At 31.3% G+C, this 23105-nt stretch overlaps 1 protein-coding gene and 1 long non-coding RNA gene across 2 annotated transcripts; both read right to left on the bottom strand.

The window, feature by feature from the left end:
* Nucleotides 1-698: 698 nt before the first annotated feature.
* LOC127705344 (uncharacterized) lies at nucleotides 699-4364 on the bottom strand. Its single transcript, XR_007983842.1, has 3 exons — nucleotides 3533-4364; nucleotides 2408-2513; nucleotides 699-1321 (listed from the first exon to the last, which is right to left on the bottom strand). It is a non-coding gene; the product is annotated as an uncharacterized LOC127705344 (long non-coding RNA).
* Nucleotides 4365-6165: 1801 nt separating this feature from the next.
* On the bottom strand, nucleotides 6166-22802 carry LOC127705603 (low-density lipoprotein receptor-related protein 1B-like). The gene is made up of 6 exons (XM_052209935.1): nucleotides 22654-22802; nucleotides 16780-16863; nucleotides 16291-16468; nucleotides 11212-11439; nucleotides 7314-7435; nucleotides 6166-6425 (listed from the first exon to the last, which is right to left on the bottom strand). The coding sequence occupies exons 2-6, from the start codon at nucleotides 16838-16840 to the stop codon at nucleotides 6166-6168; spliced, it is 849 nt and encodes a 282-aa protein (XP_052065895.1). The 5' UTR covers nucleotides 16841-16863; nucleotides 22654-22802.
* Between the last annotated feature and the right edge of the window lie 303 nt (nucleotides 22803-23105).

Below are 23105 nucleotides of genomic sequence, written 5' to 3'. Positions count from 1 at the left end.
AGACAAGATACTTGTATCTACGTTCGCCATTCTTTTTAATGAAACAAAATAATACCAACTCTTTCAATTTGTCTTCTAAATGATATGTCAAGTACTAAATTGTCCAAGGTCTACAATATTAGAGAATATCAAAGATCATCCATAACAGCATATTTCTAATGTGAGGTATTATTAAATCTTACTTTTTGATCAATACGGAGTATAAGAGAAGGGATAGGAATGTAGGATCCATGTAAGATACACATTCAGAACATGGAATGGCAAAAACACTGAACGCAAAGGAATAGCACTTTTGTTGTTCTTCTTCATATTGAAGTAAGACCTTCATCACGGAGCAAATAATTTCCACTCACTTCAATCTAAAGACAGTTCTAAGCACCTGTTTTAGCGGAATTAGTCATGGTATAAGTTGACTATCTGTCTATGTAGGCACTGTGTCGTAACAACCTCGGCCAAAGTTGCTGCGACTCGAAAGCATGTAATGTCCACTACGCTGACGTTACACATAAAGACATAAAAAATGTAGTACTTCTGTTAACTTATTTGTTAATTGTATGCGATTGGAAAATATCAATAGACATGTTCTAATTCCTATTCAGAGATATTATATCTTCTGCAACCGTTCCAGATTAATGGAGATAAAAGTAAATTTTATCGGTAAAAACGATGAATAGAGTGACTTTTACCTCAAATGTGTTTAATTTTTATTGAATTGTGTACATTGTATGGAAAGAAACATATGGAAAGTAAGATAAATACATCGAGATTGCAAGATTAGTAATGTTTTACGACAAAATATTTGCTGTTTATGCATTGACCTAATTCAGCATTATAACGTTAATTTTAACTTATTTCTCAATTAATCTAGAATGGTTGCATACACATATTACATCTCACAATCGAAAATAGTAACATGTGTATCTACATTCTATAATTCAACGAGCACGTGTTAGTACCTCCTTAATCTGAACGAAAAAACAACTATTTTTGAAATGAGAAGTAAAATTATTATAAATGACTACATACGGTTTATAAATCGCACCAATACGCATACAATGTAGTTCTAGGGATTTTAACATTTGTCCATCTTTACTTTGATAAACAACGTGCTATAATTGTTTTATTTAACTCTGAAATTCTTTGTTTAAGTCAGTGGCTCCACTTCTGAATTTAGGCTACTAATTGTAGGCAAATATTTTCTTTCTTCGCAAGACTCTGTTGGTTTGTCTTTTTATCCAAAAATCAAAGAGGTTGAGCATTATGCATTCTCCTACAGATCATTTTTTTCCTAGCTGCATTATTCACTTTTAGGTTTGTGTATCTGAAAATATAAATGAGGCTGTCTAGAACAACACTAACACTGGCGTATGATGTCTAAAACCGTGCAATCTTATCTTCTTCGTATTTATCTTATATTTATAGAGTCGCATTCATTTTTTTAATTTAAGTAACTGCGAAAGAATTTCACAAACCCCTTCAAATACAGTGAAACCTGTTTTATCCGACCCTCGACGAGACTAAATATTTTGTTCTGTTTTGGCAGATATTCTGTTCAATCAGATTCACAACGCATTAAGTTTGATATGACTGGACTGAAGAACATGTTTGGTTGTAGGTTTATGCAATATTCGGTTTAGACAGGTTTCACTGATTATTGTTAAACATGAAATTGAGCAACCGGTTAGTTACTTTTTGTAAATACTTGACGGGAAAAATAAAGAAAAACACGACGTTAAAGTTAATGATGTTTATACACTGTGTAAAACGATAACCTTTTCATGGAAACAAAAACTTTAATATAGACTAATGAAGCGTTTGAAATATTCTTTTAGAAAGATTGCAATTGTATAAATATGTCCACCTTGCTGTAAAAAACAGAAAAGGCACCAACGGGGCAATCAAAGACAAATATTAAAACATATATGCAAACCTAAAGATTGAGCAACACCAATCCCTCCGAAATGCCAGGATAAACTCAGGTGATCCGAAAAGATAAGTTTGAGTTTCACATATGACTAGTTAATAAATGATATGTTATTCTTCGTTACGGGTAAATAGCCACTGATGAGTCTGTGTATGTTAAACGCCAGTTGACGTACATGGTGTTAAAGCTAGATTTTTTGAAGAAATTTGGTGCAATGCATTGCACATTGCAGACTATCAAGAATGCAATTATAGCGTTTGCAATTGAATTGTTATTTCAAAAAGATAGATTAACTAAACAAAAACTTCTCAACAACAAAGATATTTTAATAGAACGTATTGGTTCGAAACTGTCTATTTTAATAAACTTTATGCAATTTCCCTGTTTGGACTCCTAAAGGTTCGGTATTCCTTGTAATTCATTAAAAACCTAACAAAACATTACTTAATAGTCAAAATCTCTCTCTCCCATGGTCTCGCGTACTTATATTTGATTATGCAAAGTGACTTGTTTGTCTTTTTTTCTGACGACATGTTGATGTAAACGGCTAGCCTCACACTTCTATTTTATCGTGCTGTTGTGTCCATTGCTGAAAAGAGATGTGAAAGGTACTTTATTTACGACAAATCACATTACAATTGTCGTTAAAATATTCTCTTATTTAATTGTAAAAGAACGAGGCGGGAGATATCAAATGGACATTTAAAACTCATTGATCGATGAAAGTCTGGTACATCCATTGCAATTAACGAAACACCACAAGATACTACGAAGCAAACTAAATACTGCCATCGCAAACCCTACAAAAAAACTGTGGGGGATCTCTATTGATCCGGAAAGGTGTACAGTTTCAGCTCAGCTGGTTAAACTTATCCTGTTGGTCCTAATAAATACAATTTCGTTCAAATTACGTCCATTTTACAATCTGTTTTGGAAGATTGTCATTACTTTTTATTATTAACAGATATTGTTTATTACAATCATTGAATGCAATTCTGGTTGTGCAGTAGATAGTAAATTTTCAGTTTTTGTATTATTACAATAATCATTCAAATCTGCCGTACCACGTGATCTCAAACTTACACAAAGTGCAACTGAAGAATCAGTAAAACGGCATCAATTTCAGGCAACTAGATTTTCGGTCAAGATGCTCATTTCGACCTTTCATTTTCTTACGGTGATAATCTAGCTTATTAAATTGTAAAGTCAAATACACCGAATACAAATAAATAATTTAAAGTGAAATGTTGTCGATCAAATATCAAACGAAATAACTACATGTTGAAAAATTGAACTACGATATCAATGTGAATGTCAGTAAAGGCGATAGTATGTAAAAATATTTTTTAAACAAATGTGTTTGGTGTGTTATTTCTTTTTTTAATAAATATACGCATATTCGATTTTCTTTTTTTAATTTTATTGATGAATAAACGAAACACATCTAATTTTAATTTTGAATAATTAAAACACTACATTAACAAAAATACTTCAAACATTAGGATATACAGACAGTTAACTCTATCATGTATATGATAACGCTATATTACAACACAGAAACACAGAACAAACAAAAAGCGATTGTTAACTAAATCAATTTATACGTACTTGACCTGGGTAAATGGAACCTGCCGACCTACAATACCATGTCGCCAGCTGTAATACAGAGTATATATATTATCATTAGCAAGGACTCTAGTGATAAATACACAGCTATAGTGTATCGTCCTGAAAACAAGCTGCACGAAACTTAAAAAGAATAAATTGTTATTGTTTACTGCAAAATGGCGGATTGCTTTTCATGAAACGAATACAATACGGAATGGTTGAAATAAGATTTAGTTTATGTTATTATTATCTTTATACATATCACCAACATTGAGTGGGTATCCGATATTATTGAATGTTACATATTGCTTAAAGGAAGCATATTTGAATTTAATTGTAACTATTCCGGGTGACTTGAATTTAATCGCGATGATTACGTGATGTCTTTTATAAAGTATTGTTTGCTCAAGTATATACAGTCGAACCTCGTTGTGTTGAACTCGGTTGTGTCGATAACTCGGTTGAGTTGAAGTAATATATCGGTTCCGGTCAAAATTCCCCTTTCATCAATACTTATGAGTGTACATGGCTCTGTATTAAATCGTGTAAGTATCTTCGTTGTGTCAACTTTCACATGCGCCATTACAATATGTCATATATTTAGTATTTGCACTTCATTTCAGTAGTTATTTCCGCAGATATTTCTTTTCTGATTTATACATTTAATGTAGTACTGTAGTGTTTGCTTGCGTATAATAAGACATTAAAAATATTAAGTTTTACATTACAGTTATTGATCGGAAAAACATCAGAGGTCGCAATCTGCTCATTTTCGGTTATATTTATTTTCTTCTTTGTTGTATTATCGTCGATCCATTTATACATCAGTGAGATATATATTGAAATAAAATAAATGTCATTACTTATCTAACCTACGTATGTTTATTTGAATTTGTACTTGTTTAGGGTAGCGCTATCTTTATTTTCAAATTTGAATAGAAAATACATATAAAACCATAATGTTAAAACTGTATAGCGGAACCTCGCCATGCAGTCATTTTGGGTTAATTTTTAATACATATATAAGTAGTAATGCATGTGGTCGTTTAATTTTATGTTTCCTTTTTTGTGCTTCTTTGTTATATATTTGTTTGTTTTGTTCTGATTGAGATTGTGACACGGTATTGGTGGCTGTATCCCTATTTTGACAATTTTACCTATTACGTCTGTTTTGTTTACTCATCGTTATAAATAAAATGGAATTTGATGCAACAGTAATACAAGTGAGAGGTTTAGCGCTATAAAACCAGGTTCAATCCAACATTTTCTACATTTGAGAATGCCTGTACCAAGTCCGGAATATGACAGTTGTTGTCCATTCGTTTGATGTGTTTTATCATTTGATTTTGCCATTTGATTAGGGACTTTCCGTTTTGAATTTTCCTCGGAGTTCAGTATTTTTGATATTTTACTGTTTATAGTAACTATAGAAAAAAAAGACTTTAATGATTCGAATTTTATATTCATCAAAGGGCTAAGTGAAAGATAAGATTAAAAAAATATAATACTACTTACCGAATGCAAAGTTAATACTTATGACGTTGTCATTCATTCAAGTCATTCATAACGAAAAATATTATACTGTTTTAATGATGCATAATCATTATTAAAAAGTATTGCTTAAAAACACACAGAGAAACAGTCCTGAGGTAATATTTTTTTTCTAATTATATACATTTTTTTCTTATATCAGGAAATCAAACTCTTAATAAAATTACTTTAAATTAATGTATCAAAAAGATAAGTGCTTAGATGCGAATACAGAATTTCAATGTTGTAATTTGTCGCAAAATATGAAATCGTCGTTATTTCAATAGCTACAGATGCTAAAGTAAAATACAAAATCAAATACTGTAATATAAATAAAAAGCTTGTGATAGTATAGAATACAATAACAAAGCAACAAGCAATCCGCAATACACAAGTTAAAAATTTATATAGAAAAGATAAAGCTATTAATACTACACACATCAAATCATGTTAGCAATGAATACAATAACAAAGCAACAAATATTTCTCGATACGCAAATCAAACAAAATATATTAGTAGCAAAGCTAAAGTAAAAATACAGCATAAATCAAAATATGAATACAATATTTAGATAATTTGACATCATACTAAATTAACAGTCTAATAAAATCAAAGCACATATGACACCCTACTACCTATTTGCAATAGGTGCATGTTTTAAATTATCTTTGTCGTGCATTTTGTTTGTTGACTTGCATAGTCATTCATCAATATGATTCATAATTGATGTAACTAGGAGAAGAGTGATTAAACTTTGCAGATTTGACATTTTAACGGATAAAATTTGTCTTTCTATTTAGAGTACTTATAACATTGCTTGTGTTAACGAATCAAATGAATTGTCAAAAAACAAACAAACAATATGCCCCTTTTCATTTTCAGGAGTTAGTCATTGTTCGTGATGTGCGCTTTTTCTTATTTTGTTTTTGGCTTTTCAATATAGGCCTTATTGGTTCATATCTGACTTCTGCCTATTTTAATCCTCAAATGAAACGGTTTCCCTTTGTTAATGTCTATTTTTTGAAATGTGTAATGATTCTAAAGACATGCATGTGTCAGCTTCTAAATATGTGTAATGCTGTAAGCCTTATGTTAAGCTTATCTACATACCTGTTAAATAAAACCCGTATATGCCTCTAATATAGCTGGTGTCGTTATACAGGACAGTCGGTGTGGATCCTTGTGATTTTCTCGTCATCAATAACTGATTGTTATTTCCAGTATAGTAAATGTAATTCCCAATTACACCAAGAGCAGTTTGTGAATTTATTGAAATGATTGTTGTAACATTAGAACCATCCACATTAACTGATTGTATGCCGTCATAGTAAGTCATCCAATACAGCCTTTGTTCAGAAAGGTCTAAAATATATTAAAACAATTTCTTAAACAATAATATTTATTCATTAATTAACAATCGATGTGTGTATTGCGTTCAGATCAAAAATGTATTGTTGTAATCGTGTTACACTCTAAAAAAAAATTGGATCATAAAACTAAGAGCAATAAGAATACACATCACAATCAATTATCAAATGTGTAGATAATATCAAGATGATTTCATACAATTTTTATATTAAGTAATGTCAAGGCGATAAACCATACCTTTAGGTAGGTACTTGATCAAATGCATTGACAGGATAGTATGGTTAACAAATTGTGAAATTGTATCATGTTTTCTTTTCTTGAAGAAATTTCTCGTTTAGAATACTGACCTGGCATAACCAACTGATTAATAATGTGTTGAACGAAACCTACACAGTCAAAACTCAATTTGGTGTACATAACATAATCTTTAAAAGTTATTCAGGTTCTTTACTGGTAAAAAATTACGCGACTTAGTCCCTGTTACATATTTATATACTGTATTCAATTCATCACAATAATTTACACTGTCTACATGCTAACTGTCAGAATTCTTCAGTACTTAATGTACTTATCTGTTTCAATGCATTTCCTGTTGTTAACTTGTCCTTGAAAAAACACAAACAAACGAATAGACAAACAAGTGCATACACCACTTCATATGAAATTGAAACGTGAGCAACACAAATCCTACCAAAAAAAATTGCAATTGGTGTAAATAAAACTTGTAATAATGAGAAATTAACTTGCAATTGTTTAATCAATTGTTTTTGCTAAATATATTCACATACATAACAGTGGCACACAGAAAAATATGAAGATTATAATTGAAATTAATAAAAAAAAAAACATCAGTTCGCACACACCACTTGTCATGACACTTACCTATATCCATGGAGCTTACATGAGAAAAGCCGCCGTATGTGAAGTTTTTTATCATACTTATGTCAGTTAAATCGAATCTGGATTTGGATATTCCTGTAGTGTAGTAACCTAAATACATCCAACTGAAAGATAATGGAAATCCATTAAAAGGACATAGCATGTGGTGTGTGTGTGTGTGTGTGTGTGTGTGTGTGTGTGTGTGTGTGTGTGTGTGTGTGTGTGTGTGTGTGTGTGTGTGTGTGTGTGTGTGTGTGTGTGTGTGTGTGTGTGTGTGTGTGTGTGTGTGTGTGTGTGTGTGTGTGTGTGTGTGTGTGTGTGTGTGTGTGTGTGTGTGTGTGTGTGTGTGTGTGTGTGTGTGTGTGTGTGTGTGTGTGTGTGAACCTTATGTTATTTGGTACTTATTGTTGTGGAATATATATAAACATGCCTATTTAGTATGTATGTGTCTGTCCCAAGTCAGGAGCCTGTAATTCAGTGGCAGCCGTTTGTTGATATGTTACATACTTGTTTTTTGCTCATTTTTTTTTTTTACATAAATTAGGCCGTTAGTTTTCTCGTTTGAATTGTTTTTCATTTGTCATTTCGAGGCCTTTGATAGCTTATTATGCGATATGAGCTTTGCTCATTGTTGAAGGCCGTACGGTGACCTATAGTTGTTAATGTCCGTGTCATTTAATCTCTTGTGGAGAGTTGTCTCATTGGCAATCATACCACATCTTATATTTTCTATATCTTTTAAAAAAGGTGGAAATTGTCAGCTTTTGAATGTTCTTTTCAAATTATTTATGAAAAGTATTTAGTATCTTATCAAGATTTTTGGAATAACTGTAAGATAGAAGATAACTGATATATAATTTCAAAACACACAGAAAAATCACTTCAGAAATTATAATAAATCTTGGAACAGTATTTTATTAAACTAATTCATACAAGATATTTGCTAGGCCAAAAATCAATTATTATTTTTTATAATTAAAAAGATAAAGACTACACACTCAATACATAATCTTAATAACTCTTACATAAGTTGTTTATAAGTAACGTGTTACGAGGAGCATTTAATCTTGTAATTAACATAACACTTGTTTACATTTTAGAAATATTTAATTCGACTAGTTTCATAGCGAACATGTATGATTATGTAAATATTAGTTGTGGTAGGTTTGCCAATAAGACATTTCTCTACCAGATACAAATATACTTCCATAGTAGTCAGTGTGCAATAAGTGTGTTCGCAGAACATTTGTCATTTGTACTTACATCTTAACAAATTTGAAATTGATATTTTTTTAACAAAATATAATTTTATTATTTATTTCCATATCTGAAGTATGACGGTCTATGAGATGAATATCGAATGACATATATCAAGAACTCTTTGTCAATGAATATATATATAACTAGCGTGAGTGTTATATTTCAGTTGCTTGACAGACAGTGATCCTGTAACTAATAAAAGTTAGGCATTAAGGTAGTTCAGTGGTATACCGCCATCTTGAATTGTACAATCACAGTAAATAATCGGTATAGGTCTGTGCTCAAATCTGCAAATTTGTCTCCAAATTTGCAATGTATTGGTTACACTGTTTATTTATATAAAGAAAACTGGGTTATTCATTGCATTATCGAAAATGTTCTAACAATTACCAAATATTTGTGCTTTTAGAATCAATTTTTCAAATAAGCCATTTAAGGGGAGATAACTCTTTTAGTACAAAATTTATACCGAACATATGGGGAAATTTTCATTATTTAATTATAGCAAGAAAACAAGTTCGGTGACACCATTTTTTCTTTTTTTTTTTTCTTAAAATATATTATAAAACCTATCTTCCCATTCTTTATTTCAAAATTCTGTCTCATAGATTTCTTTTTAGGCACAAATATATGCTGTTTCATGAACAATCTAAGCAAATTTTAACAATTTTGAACGACTTGTACCCTTAAAAATAGGGCGGTTACCCACACTTTTTTTCTTTTTTGAAAAAAAAAACATATTAGTCAAATCTTCATTTTGGCAAAATATAAGAAAATTCTTTTTTTCTATACCCCTGAAACAGCTTAAATCAATATAGAAGTAAAATGTTATTACAATGAAAAACAAACTTTGCTTTGTGAACAATGAAAACAGGTTCGTGATCAACCTGATCAAGTAAACATGAAACACGGACATTAAATGATTCTGAAGACAAAGTTATCAAAGGATCATTGAATAAATAAACTTCACTAATGAAAGCTTTTAATCTAGATTCACACCTATCAGTGTGTAATACCACCATTGATTTTCCCATTTTACTCTTCGTGACCATGGTGAAATTTGCACTTTTCAAAATATGTGCAGAATTTATCGTTGTTTCAAATAAAGAAATACTTGGCATGAGTAAAGTTTTTTTTTCTGGCCAGTACTATAGATAAAATGTCACATGACATTTCATTGCTTATAAGAAAATAACCATCACTGGAAGTTAACATATCAAATTATCCCATCTCTTTTTCATGTATACAAGCTTTAAAAACCATGTTACCTCCGGTTTCTAAATTTATTCTCACTAGAAACACTAAATAAAATACCAAAGATATATGTTGATGGCCCATTAATTTTATGCTGCAATGAAATGTAGAATTAATATCTTACAACCGTCAAATTGAATGGAATATATTTTTCCGACCCTTTTTCGTATGCAACCGATTGTGACGTACTTTGATTTGTTGGTATTACACCTCAACTGCATACACAAACTAGTTTTACTGGTAGCAGTAAATATAACTACTAATTCACTACTGTTCATTTCTGTCAAATAAACAACTATCGACGATTATACTGCGTTACTTCATTTTTGAAATAATTGGGCAAGAGATCAAGGCGGTCATCTGAGAAAGGAAAGTTATCTTTTGCGCTTTTGTTGGTTTATTGACATGCATTTCACATGCATACCGTATGTTTCCTTCAAGTAGCTTAAATGGTAAGAAAAATGTGTTATATACTATAGATTGTTTTTCTAGTTTTTTTTGTTCTTTCGAACGTTTCAGTGCTACAAACATTTTTAAAAATCAGTTTATAATTCACTTGTTGATTGCAATACCTTCATGGAAATTAAAGATATGCAAGATTACAAGTTGTTCATATCAATTTGGGCCAACTGGATTTCCGGGAAAAAGAGTTGATATGTGATTATAAATGAATAGTTTGGATCCTATTCTATTTGTTTTGAGTAATTTCATTTAACAAGAAGTTGTGTCCCCGAGATGGGAAATAGTTATTTTATTGATTTTTGATACTTATCTTAAAATTTATCAATTCAGTATTAATGTGCAGTTTTGGAATCCGGTTAAACGACGGAAAGTCCTCAATACAGTTGTATGTGTTTTGATCATCATTTATCGAAAGTTAGTAATTTTTATATTCGCAAAATAGGTAATATGCATGTAATAAATTTAAAGTTTGAACCCCCCTAAAAAAACAAAATGCATTTGTAAAAAATAATACTGCAAATTCTCACCGTCCAAATTTCGTATGATTATAATATCTATAAATTACATTGATGGATCACTTTTCTATATTCATAGTTTTCATTCAAAAAAGCAACGCACTATTGTTTCAGTCACAAAAAAAACATCAAAGAAAATAGGCAACTACTAAGTACAAACTAGGAAACGTGCAGAGAATAACAAAATGTAATACACTACATAAAATTTATGCATTCAGAAAATGCTTTCCTGCTAAAACAAACCGGTTTGATCTCAGGTGATTTAAAATGGAAAGAAAGTACTGCACAATTGTTTGGATCCGTCAAGTATGCAAATGACAGATTGCATTTAGTAACTTTTGATATTTAATCCTTTAAAGAAATTTACAATATTTTAAAGACAGTGTTAACAATATGTACTTATATTATACCTGTTTGTAAGATCTAGTCGTATCATAAATGTATACTGATTTAGACTTGTAAATACAACTACGTTTGTTCCATCTGACTTGCATCTTGAAACTTTGTTACTATCACTATAATAATAAGGAGTAACCCAGTAGACATGATCATTGGATGAGTCAACAGCTACTCCTACTGGATTAGCCGATGTATTCACAACATGTTCTAATGTTCTGCTAGGTGAGGGATATGGGAATCTAGATAAGAAATCAAAAGTTAACGTAAATAAAGGCAACAGTAGTATACCTCTGTTCGAAATTCATAAATCGATTGAGAAAATAACAAATCCGGGTTACAAACTAAAACTGAGGGAAACACATCAAATATAAGAGGAGAATAACGACACAACAGAAACACTAAAATGAAACACACACAGAAACGAACTATAATATAACGATTGCAATGTTCCTGACTTGGTACAGGACATTTTAAGAAAAACATGGTGGGTTGAACCTGGTTTTGTGGCTAGCCAAACCTCGCACTTGTATGGCAATGTTAAATATAACACTAAGATGACACCATTACATGACAGGATTGCAGTACAAATAAATGCAAGAAAATTCGGGACAGAAAATTACGCAAATAAACAGTACAATATAGTACATTTCGACGACGAAACACGAAGTGAACAAAACACAAACGACAATGCAACATACACAGAAACAAACTATACGATAACAATTGCCATTTTCCTGACTTGGTACATGACATTTTTTAGAAAAAAAATGGTGGGTTGAACCTGGTTTTGTGGCTAGCCAAACCTCCCGCTTTTATGGCAATGTTAAATATAACATTGAAATGACAACATTACAGAACAGGACTACAATACAAATAAATGGGAGAACAAACAGGACAGATAAACAAACAAATAATAGCTATCAAAGGGTACTAGGCTTATAATTTAATACGCAGACGTGCGTTTCGTCTACAAAATATCCATCAGTGACGCTCAGATAAATTAAGGTCGAAAGCCAAAACAAGTACAAAGAAGAAGAGCATAGAGGACCAAAAATTCCAAAAAGTTGTGCCAAATACGTCTAAGGTTATCTGCCTGGGACAAGACAATCCTTAGTATTTAGAATAATTTATACTTTTGCAAACAGTAATCCACAAAAATGACCATATTATAGATATACATGTTAACACCGAAGTGATGACTAACTACAGAATAAAAACAAATATGTAAAACAACCTAAATAAGCACATAAAAAACACAGATGAACAACGTATTATATGTTAGCCAAAGAAATCGACGCACAAAAGTGACGTCACATTTAAATTTCTACATATTTCCCAAAAAAAAGGATAGAGTTCAAGATTAGGTTTGTAAAACTGATATTACATGTATTAATAACAATGAAAATTACAATACTTATTAATATAAAATTGTGGTAGTAATTAGATAATTCTTATATTATCTAGCTAAACTGTAAACCAATACATCGTGTAAATTTAGTTGACCCAAACTAAAATCTTATAAATGAACTGGGTGGTTAATTATCTTTACCCTAACACATGAATAGAACAGAAAAAATAAGATAAACAACTACAAACGATAAGACATTTGACAATATCCGATGAGAATAACAAATATAACATCAAAACTAAATACATGAATATTGGATAGACAAATACCGTGACACGTCTTATAGCAATGCGAATTCACACTAAGCAAAACAGTCATAATCGGGAATAAGTCACGTTCGATACTTAAAAGATCAGACGATGTTATGGCAAACCACAATCTAAGACGTGGTAAAAATGTCCTTAGTTAGTTTGGACAAAGACACATCGTATGGATCAACCAATACGTGATTGTGTCCATAAAATTTACGGGGTGTTATTTTTAATCTGTCCTCCTCATAACTTTGTTGGAGCAGTTTCTGAGTAAGGAGCACACTTCTGTATATGAAGTCCGTATAGTGTGAACGAGCAAAACGTATCAGCTGAGATATGTAAACACCATACGAAAGGGGCAGAGGGTATGTTACTGCTGAGAAATGTAAAGTTGATAATTGGGAAGTTGAATCACTAGCGATGGTATTACTTTAATTAGTAGTTTATGGTATCAGACCTCACTAAATAAAGATTTATTCGCAAAAGCAAAACACATCCTCACTAAATTGGGAATTTAATTTGCCTTCCTGTAACAAAATCAGAATATAAAAATGATCAACAGCTTTCATGGCAAATATATACACTGCAGTCACGATCAACAATGATCAACAGTTTTTAATTACTCCAAATATTTTTTTTTAGTATGTTTCATCAACAGAAATGGACAAATGCTTAAATATACGAAAAGTCAACCATAATTTGCTTGTCTCCCCATTTGAAATGATTTAAGTGATAAATTAGATGAAATTAATAAACATCTATATGATATATAAATATAATCTAGACTATTTTGAAAACAACGTTCAAACCTATGATTGTGTTGGATTAAAACCGCATTTTTTATACGTGTGCATGTAAAACAAATGTCGTTGTAGAGGGGTCTAAATACAGCACAAACAACATTTTCCAAAAGACCAAAAAAGTGAAAAAGTATATTTTAACAAAACGCATTTGACTAACAGGTCGAACAAGTGATGTTCTTAAACCCTGCTGACTGCCATTGACGATTTCCAAATAAATTAATCACATGATGTAACAAAGTGGATCTTTATATTAATTTAATAACAAATAGAAAACAATAAACTTGCGGCAAAGATGGTCAACCGCAAACATGAGGTGCTACATTTTGTACACCATATCCAGATTTCGACAATGTATATATATACAAACCAATCGAATCTAAAGCCAGATATATCATATTTTTTTGTATTATAGTTTTCAGGAAAAATCGATCAATTCAAACACGCCTGATAAGATAAAAGCCCTCCACCCCCCCCCCCCCCCCCCCCCCCCCCCCCAAATGAAAATAAAAAAAAACTGTTGCCAGAGACAGAGATGCAAATTTATACATTTCTCTAATTATGTGGCTAGGGGCAGAGATGCACATTTATACATTTCTCTAATTACTTGGCAATTAAACACTTTCCGGACCCATTGTAGAAAACAATTTAATCAACGTGTGGTTGCTTGTGGTTGCTTATGATCTCATAAGATGATTGGATGAATTTATCTGTCATAACCTTTATCAGCTCACAGAATGAACTAAAATGTGCTAACAGGTGTTAATGAAATTAACTTTTAATTTTGACATGATCAGACTAATCCTTCAATATACAGAAATGTTTGCCATTTCCAAATGCTGAATACAAATAAACATCAAGTTTGATAGTCACTGTAATAAGCACGGTGTGGAATACCAAATATAACATACAATACAAACATACATATTTGTATTATATTTATTTCTAAGTAGCATGCATAGCTATGACTACCTACGTTAGTAAAATATGTAGACAACGTTGGCATTGAATACAAGCTGTTATATGTACCATTGATAGATTACAAAACTGATGTATACAATTGATAATTTTTTTGTCTAATTCTAAATCAGAAGTACTTGTGATTGCAGTTTATTATTAGTACGCTGTTATATACAATTGAAGGTAGGTTAAATGGTTAAGCGTATATTTAAGTATTAGTATCATCAATTGATTAAGAGATAAAGATAGAGGTAACCACAAAACTATTGTTGAAATGTCGTAAACTCTAAAAAACGAGCAGAACCGGGTTCGTCGACTCCCACCAAGTACGATTGAGACAAAATGCTATGGATTCCAAATGCAAAAATATACATTGTAGTTTCAGATATATATTATTCAATGACTGCCAGTTTATTGGAACTTAAGAAAAAATGGCCACGAATGTTTGAAATTGACAAATGTAGCAACAAATGCAACTAAACCTTAAATTTGTAGTTTTATAAATCAATGACGAGTCTAAAATTGTTTAAAAAAAACAACATTTACCTCGCCTTTTTTCTAATGATTATGTGAGATATTATCATATCTTTACATCCGTGTTCTATGTATGGATTATGCTCGACATTCCTGATAATTGAGTATTTTGATATTTTGTTTTTGAAAATTCAAATATAAAAAAAAAATTTCGAGTGCAACAATTTTCATTTAATTTTCTAAAAATTGAATATTGAATAAAACGTTAACAGCAAAACTTACAAAAATAATGTATTCCAGGAAATGAAAAAAAAATAATTCCACGGTTAATTTGTCATTTTCTTTAATGTCAATTCAAAGTTTAAGATATTGCACATATCAGCATTTCTTAATTTAACCGGAAATTTAAATCTCTAAACAGCTTCCAGATTCCTACAAACAATTCTAGATGGGATGTATAGCAAATATGATGAATATCATGGATATTCATAGATAATAAGCAATTTAGAAAATAATAACATGAATAATACGAAACAAAATTGTATCTGCAGATTTGAAAACATTATTATTTGTTTGTGATTATTTTTTATACATGAATTTTCGCTCCGTTTATTAGAAACTTTTTCAATTTAACTAATCAAAATAATACACAAAAAAAACGAAACATCTTAAATGCAATTTTCATTAATACATATTGTATTTTTATGAATGGACCTGATTATTCACAGCTACGCAATGGTCATAAAGTAACTGTTAATTAAACAAAAGTTGAAAAAGGTGTTTTTATCAGATCCTGTGTCTACGCTATATAAAGATGAATCTGGCAATGCTCCATTTCTCTTTCAAGTTTGAAGACCTATTGGGATCCTTTGGCTTTGTCGTAATGTTACAAAAAAAAGAAGGCTGAATTTTTATTGGTTTATGTAATTATTATAGAACAGAAAATATAATGGAGCGTTGTTTAAGATCCATGTTAGCGTGTTGACTTTTCAAAATAGACTTTTGAAATTTTTTCTTAATTTTCTACTTATGCATGGTTGAAAATATCGAAACAGGACCAAAGCTTGTTTTTGGAGTTGTTTTTACCATTTTGCTCATAGAAATTTCACTTATTTATTACTTCAACCTATAATTTTATCTAATTTAATTCTTCATAACACTTTTATGTATTCTATCAATGTAGACAAGTAAACTTACCGCACAATGTCCATTGCATTATATCTTGGAAAATAAACGTATTTGTTTTGAGAATCGTAGTCCAAAGATAACACTCCATGACTATCCCCATGCCCGATAAGTACAGCCACATCTTTTGTATCAACATCAACTTCCATAATTGAAATGGCATTTGCAAACAGAACTTTTTCACGTACAGCTGAAAAAATATCAAAACTAATATCCACACTACTATTAGAATTCAAATAAACGATATAACGTTAGTTGTCAAATACCTTATAAGGCTGTCATATTAAACTTTCAATCCATGGGGTAATTCGTTAAATAATTCAAAAGCCGAAAAATTTTATTCTGACGGAAGATGCTTATGCATTTACAATTTTCAAATGATTTTCTTTTTCATTTTAAAAGCAGGGTTTTAAATAATGGTGGCTTGGCGTGTAAAAATGTATTACAGTACACAATATGAATTAAGTTTTACATAATATAGGTATACAATAAATAACTTACTTGCCGCATCTTGCATATGATAAGGTATAAAACATATGCTGAACCACATTCTTACGTCCATTGTTCTCTATATGCTGTGATTGACTGAAGAAAATGATGTTTTTCCAAGAATACTAAACCATTTAAAGGTAATAAATATTCAAATATTACTACTGTACCTTTTTTAAACTTTAAAGTTTAAATGTTTTATGGTAAACTAAATAATGTTCAGACACGACAATGGCCTGTTATTATTTACAACACTTTAAAGTATGTTCAAAATGAAAAAGAATCAAGAAAGGTGGACCACTTTACCTGGAATTCGATGTTAAAATATCAAATATTCTTTTAATCCCAAAATACTTCACAATGCATCATATATAAAAGCAGACAAGAACGACTTAAGAGTAAAATAACAAAAATACCGAACTCAGAGGAAAATTCAAAACGGAAAGTCTTTCATCCAATGGCAAAATCAAAAGTTCAAAATCATCATCCAAATATACAACAACAGTCAAATTTCAGTCTTGGTACATGCATTTTGGTGGATAAAACTTGTATGACAGTCGCATAACATTCTACTACATTGACAACAATATGTGAACAAAATAAATAGACATTAAAGGCAAAATAATGTCAAAATTAGGGGTACAGCAGTTAACATTGTGTTATAATCCTAATCAATATAAAAACAAACAAATATGTCAATAAAGACAAAAACAATGGCAAACAGACAAGCACATATTAAGCAAAATTAAAGACATAAATATAAAAATTCACCGTAGAAAGTGTGTTTTCCTATTGGCTTTGAATATTTTTCTAGCATTTTGTCTGATTCATTATAACGTTTGTTTATCTGAATATAGAAATGAAATGAAAATAGAATATGGATACGTGGAAAGAAAAATTTTCCCGGCGTTAGGTTTACCTTGTGTGTACCTAAGGCAGGCGAGAACAATCAATTTAGGAGCGCTATGATTAAATGTATGGAACAATCCTTTGTCATTCAACTATGAATACTAATAGAGTGTTTATTTTCAATATGAATTTTGTAACAAAAATAAAATCACAAAAATACTCAACAAAAATCCAAGAGAAATTCAAAACAGAAAGTCCTTTATAAAATGAACAAAAAACCAAAAGCTCAAACTCATCAAACGAATGAAAAGAACTGCCATATTCGTGACTTGGTACAGTCTTTTTCTTATGTCAAAAAAGGTGAATTAAACCTGGTTTTATAGCTAGCGAAACCTCTCTCTTGTATGACAGTCGCATCAAATTCCATTATATTGACAATGATGTGTGAAAAAAATAAACAGACATTATAGGTAAACATGTAAAAAAAGGGATACTGCAGTCACCATTGTGTTTTAACCTTAATCACTATAAAAACAAACACATGTCACTAGTAGCAACATTTCAACGTTGATCTGAAACGGTCATTGTGGTCTGATCAAGTTTAAATCGACTGGTTTTACCACTAGAGAAAAACTTTATGACTTTTTTAGATTTTCAAACTCTTTCACGATATACTATGATACGTCTGTTCAATCATGTCAAAATAAACAAGACAGATTTTGCTTGCGTCCGTTTAAATAATGGCAACAGTAATATACCGCAGTTCGAAATTCATAAATCGATTGAGAAAAAACAAATCCGGGTTAAAAACTAAAACTGAAGGAAACACATCAAATATAAGTAATGTCAACATAAACAAGACAGATTATGCTTGCGTGCGTTTGAGTCTGTTATGGGGGATCGGGACTATTCGACTGCGCATAATTTCACGCACGAATTACCATGCACACGAAAAGTTTGTGTCGTAAATTCACTATTATTTAAATATTTTGATTGATTAAAAATGTTAAATTATTGTATTATTGTCACTAAAAAATTATTATCGTTATTATGTGTATCTGTTACAAGCTCAAAATTATATTTCACCTAATTTCACCATTTTCCCGCCAAAATTTTGTGATTTAAGGCAAATTGTTTTTTTCCTTATCGGTGACCTTTATTTTTATTTGCTTATTCTTTGAAGCTATATTACAGTTTTGGACCAAGTGTCACAGACAGTTTTTTTTTTATTCCGATAAAAGTATGTTTACACCTCTATTTTCCCTATCATTTCATTGAAAAATGGTCCCTGTTACAGACCTATTTAAAAGTAATATTTTGAGCTTAAATGGTCCGGGACCCCCAAATTGATTCTAAAGGTGGGTATGGAATCTTTTTTGCAGGTCAGTGGGCCCAATGCATATGGCCAAAACATTGGGTTGAAACTAGAATAACCAGAGATATGACATTGTTAGAGTTGTTTCCAGTTGTAGCAGCACTTATGTCCTGTGGATCATATTTTGTTAACAGAAAAGTTATTGTTCATGTTGATAATCACGCTGTTGTTCAAATCATTAATATGAAAACTAGCAAATCAAGTTAAGTTATGACTTTAGTAAGACAAATGGTTTTAATGAACTTTAAAGATAATACGTCAGTTAAGGCAATTTGTATCCTTTCAAAAAAAAAAAATGCTGATTGTCTTTCTCGTTCTCAGTGGGAAAAATTCAGAGGCCTCGCTCCAGAATCAGACCAGTGTCCAACCAAAATTCCAACACAGATCTGGAACATTTAAGTCAGGTGGCGGATTATAATGTCAACCAAGGTGTGTCAAAAAATACACAAAAATCATACAAATTGGCTCTGTCAAAACTTTGTAATTTTAGATCATCTTACAAATTGAAACAGCTATGGCCAGTTGATGATTTGCTAAATTCTATAGCTTTTTTGTCACTACAAGGTCTCTCAGGGGGTACCATATCATCTTATATATCAGGAGTGTTCATATCATCATATAATACAACGCATTTAGGATACTACAAAATTCTTTATAATTGGCAAGGAATTAGTGGGAATTAAAAGAATACAAGGATGGAAACGTAATGACATTAGAGCACCAACTACAGTGCAATTGTTATCAGATATGATACGTTGTTTAGATAAAGTATGTGAAAATAAATATGAAACTGCTTTATTTTCAGCAGTTTTTTTCAGTTGCCTTCTTTGGTTTGCTTAGGGTAGAAGCAATCACCTCTTCCTAAAAAAAAGTCTGTTATAAGTGGCTCCAACTTGACAATTGCTGATATTTTAGTTAAAAAAAAAGTCCTGCAGCTGAGAGTAAGGTGGTCATTAACGACTACTTAAAGGTACGACCTACCTGTAACAATAAAGATTTTTGTATACATTATAATGGTATGCTTTTAACTAGATACCAATTCAGCAGTATACTGGAAAAGGCTTTAAATTTTCTTCATGTCAGTAAAGGTCATTTTAGGTCACATAGTTTTAGAATTGGGGGTGCAACTGACCTTGCCAGGCAGGGGGTCTCAGAGGAGGTAATTATGAATTAGGCAGATTGAAATCGCATGCTTATTCTCGCTATAATAGGTTGCAATTTTTCTAGTTACAAAAAGGCTAACAAGCTACAAGTTTTCACAGGTCCCAAGATTTTATTGATTGTTGGAAGTTCCCTTGTTCATTGGGCCAATGTAGAGACAAAGAAATATGGCAGGACCGACCTTGGACTGAGGTCCAAAGGAGTCACAACATACTGGATTGGTCAACCTTGTTTACAGTTAAACACTTTGGACTCCCTACTGGACGCGAAAAGGACATTTTTTACCTTCTCCTAATTTCAGGATTATTCACTGTGGAGCTAATGATTTGACAGATTAAGAATTGGCAGGGAAGGGTTTAATTGAAAATGTAAAATGTTCTATCCTACGTTACAGCCCTTGGATGGTGTAAACGTCCCAAAAAAACGTGTATGGTGTAACGGTGTATGGCATATGGTGCAATGGTAGAAGGTGTGTGGTGCTATGGTGTATGGTGTAAGGGGAATGATGTAATGGTGTAACGTGCGATAGGGAATAATGTGAATGAATGGTGTACGACATTTATGCAAAATATTGATAAGAACTGATTTTTAATTTTATACATTAATTTACAATATTGTGATCAAAATTCGTTTTTTATAATAAATAAATAATTTTGTAGTTGCACGCTTTCTTTGAAATTAAATTGCATTATAGTGTAATGTGTAAGGTGTATGGTGCAAAGGTGTAACGTGTATGGTGTAATGGTACAGGGTGTACGGTGTAATGGTGTATGGTGAATGGTATAATGGTGTATGGTGTTAGTGGGAAGTTTACACCATCCAAAGACTGTACAAGGCTTTATTCAAAAATGTTATTATAAACTAGTCTTCAATGCTAAAGCGCAGATACCTGCATTTTTGCACCCTTAAATGCGGGTCCAATAATCGAACAGAACAGGAAAAGAGTTAATTCGGTGGTCAAAAACTTTGTAATAGAAAATGGGGGAAAAGCTATTCCACATGAGAACATTGGATCAATTGAAGTGTCTTTATATAGAACAGATGGAACTCATTTATCACAAACTGGAAGTCATTTTTTCTTAAATAATATACAATGGGGGGGAGGGGGGGGGGGGGGTGAGTCTTTTCTAACCACAACAAAATCAACTTTTTCACAATGTTTCAATAATTTAAATTTTGTGAAGGTGAGAACCCAAGTCAGATTTGGTTCTCATGTGGCGGTCAAGGGTAACTGGTAGTGATTGGGGGATTATTTCACTGGGCCCTTGGTAAAGGCTTTTTCTTATTTAAAACATGGTGTATTAAACTTGGTTTTATAGCTAGCTTAACCTCTCACTTGTATGACAGTCCCATACAATTCCATTATATTGACATCGATGTGTGAACAAACCAAACAGACATAATAGGTAAAAATGTCCAAAATAAGGGTGCAGCAGTCAACATTGTGTTATAATCTTAATCTTAAAAACAAGCAAATATTGCAGCAAAGACAAACAAAAAGGCATATAGACAAAGCACATTAAAAAAAGACAAGAATACAAAACTTTATCATAGCAAATATTATAGCCGTTTTTATGTAAAGCACTATTATAACAGTTGTATTTTGATAACAAACTGAAAAACATTCTTGTATCTATGCTAACCTTTCTGCATTAATGATCATATACATGTGTATCTATGAAGGAGATGGTAAAGTAGAAACTTTAAACTTTCTATTCAAAGTAATGTATATGAGTGGACACTGAAGCTGGACCTTTCATACTCCTGTACATTCTGGTCAGATAAAACCAAGCTGTTATACTTAACTATTATATAAATATTGCTGCTTATTAGTAACATCTACATGTTCTTGTTGAGATTGCCATAAGTTCAATCAATAGTTTATCAAAGAGTTACTCTCTCATTTTCAGGACAATTAAAGACGATGTATGAAATATTTTTTTCTCAAATATCCGAAACGACTCATTTGTGAAAGGTACAGTGCATGAATCTAAATCAATGTTTCGAGTAAAAAAAAACACACACACAAAAAGAAAACATATCATGAGAAAAAGGAACATGCAAAATTGTATACACGGTTACTGTTATACTATTGTTCCCTTTCCTATTTGAAGACCAATATTACATATATAAAGATAGAAATGTATGCGTTTTACCTTTGCAATTATGTTTCAAGAAGCATACATTAGCAGTGCAGTTCATAACAACAGATTGGAAAAAGAATGATTGAAGAACAAAATCATATGTTCAATGTTAACAAATAAAGGGGATAAACGATATCGGATGGCAAGTTAAATTCGAGGTACAAAGACACAAGTATTTGGATTGAGTAGATTTGAAATTAAAAAAGCACAAGATTTGTGTAAAGGTGATCAACTGCATGTATGGATACCTATCGTTAATACGACCAACAATCATATTAAATATCTAAGTGTTATATAAGTTTATATTATCAAACAAATAGAGTATCGTTTTGTTTATATATATTTATAAATACTCACATTCCACAGCTGGTAAATGATAAGATATTAAACATATGATGAACCATAGTAGAACGTCCATGATTCAGTTAATGTAGAAAATAGAAAAATATGACACCTTTTGTGGAAAACCAATTTTAAGATAGGTCGGGAACACTTCCTTATAAATGTATGCTTAAATAAGCGTATGTCATCGCTTATAAAATTGTGTGTTTATGTACGACGCAATTTATTTTACCTGGTTTTTTAAACATTCCACTTAATCGATAACAATGCATTTAAATGACTACTTCGTGTATATAATCGATTGGAAATACAAGTTATTTGCTGAAATACACATTTTTGCATGCGTTGCGGAATAAACCATTTTTCTTAGTTTTTCATCTTTTCTTTCATTATAGAGTAAATTATATAAAGTTTTTGTTCCATGCTCAGATTAACGATTAGGTGTTTGTTTGCCAATAAACGAGTGT

The sequence above is a fragment of the Mytilus californianus genome, unplaced genomic scaffold (genome assembly GCF_021869535.1).
Source record: "Mytilus californianus isolate M0D057914Y unplaced genomic scaffold, xbMytCali1.0.p SCAF_6, whole genome shotgun sequence".
In the NCBI taxonomy this organism is placed as follows: Eukaryota; Metazoa; Mollusca; class Bivalvia; order Mytilida; family Mytilidae; genus Mytilus; species Mytilus californianus.
This window is presented reverse-complemented; position numbering and strand designations above follow the sequence as displayed.

Coding starts and splice junctions, on each gene's coding strand:
- LOC127705603 (XM_052209935.1), bottom strand. CDS start 16,840: ATGGACGTAAGAATGTGGTTCAGCATATGTTTTATACCTTATCATATG. Junction 16,469..16,779: donor TCATATGCAAGATGCGGCAA/GTAAGTTATTTA, acceptor ATATTTTTTCAG/CTGTACGTGAAAAAGTTCTG. Junction 6,426..7,313: donor TGTAAGCTCCATGGATATAG/GTAAGTGTCATG, acceptor AATATATTTTAG/ACCTTTCTGAACAAAGGCTG.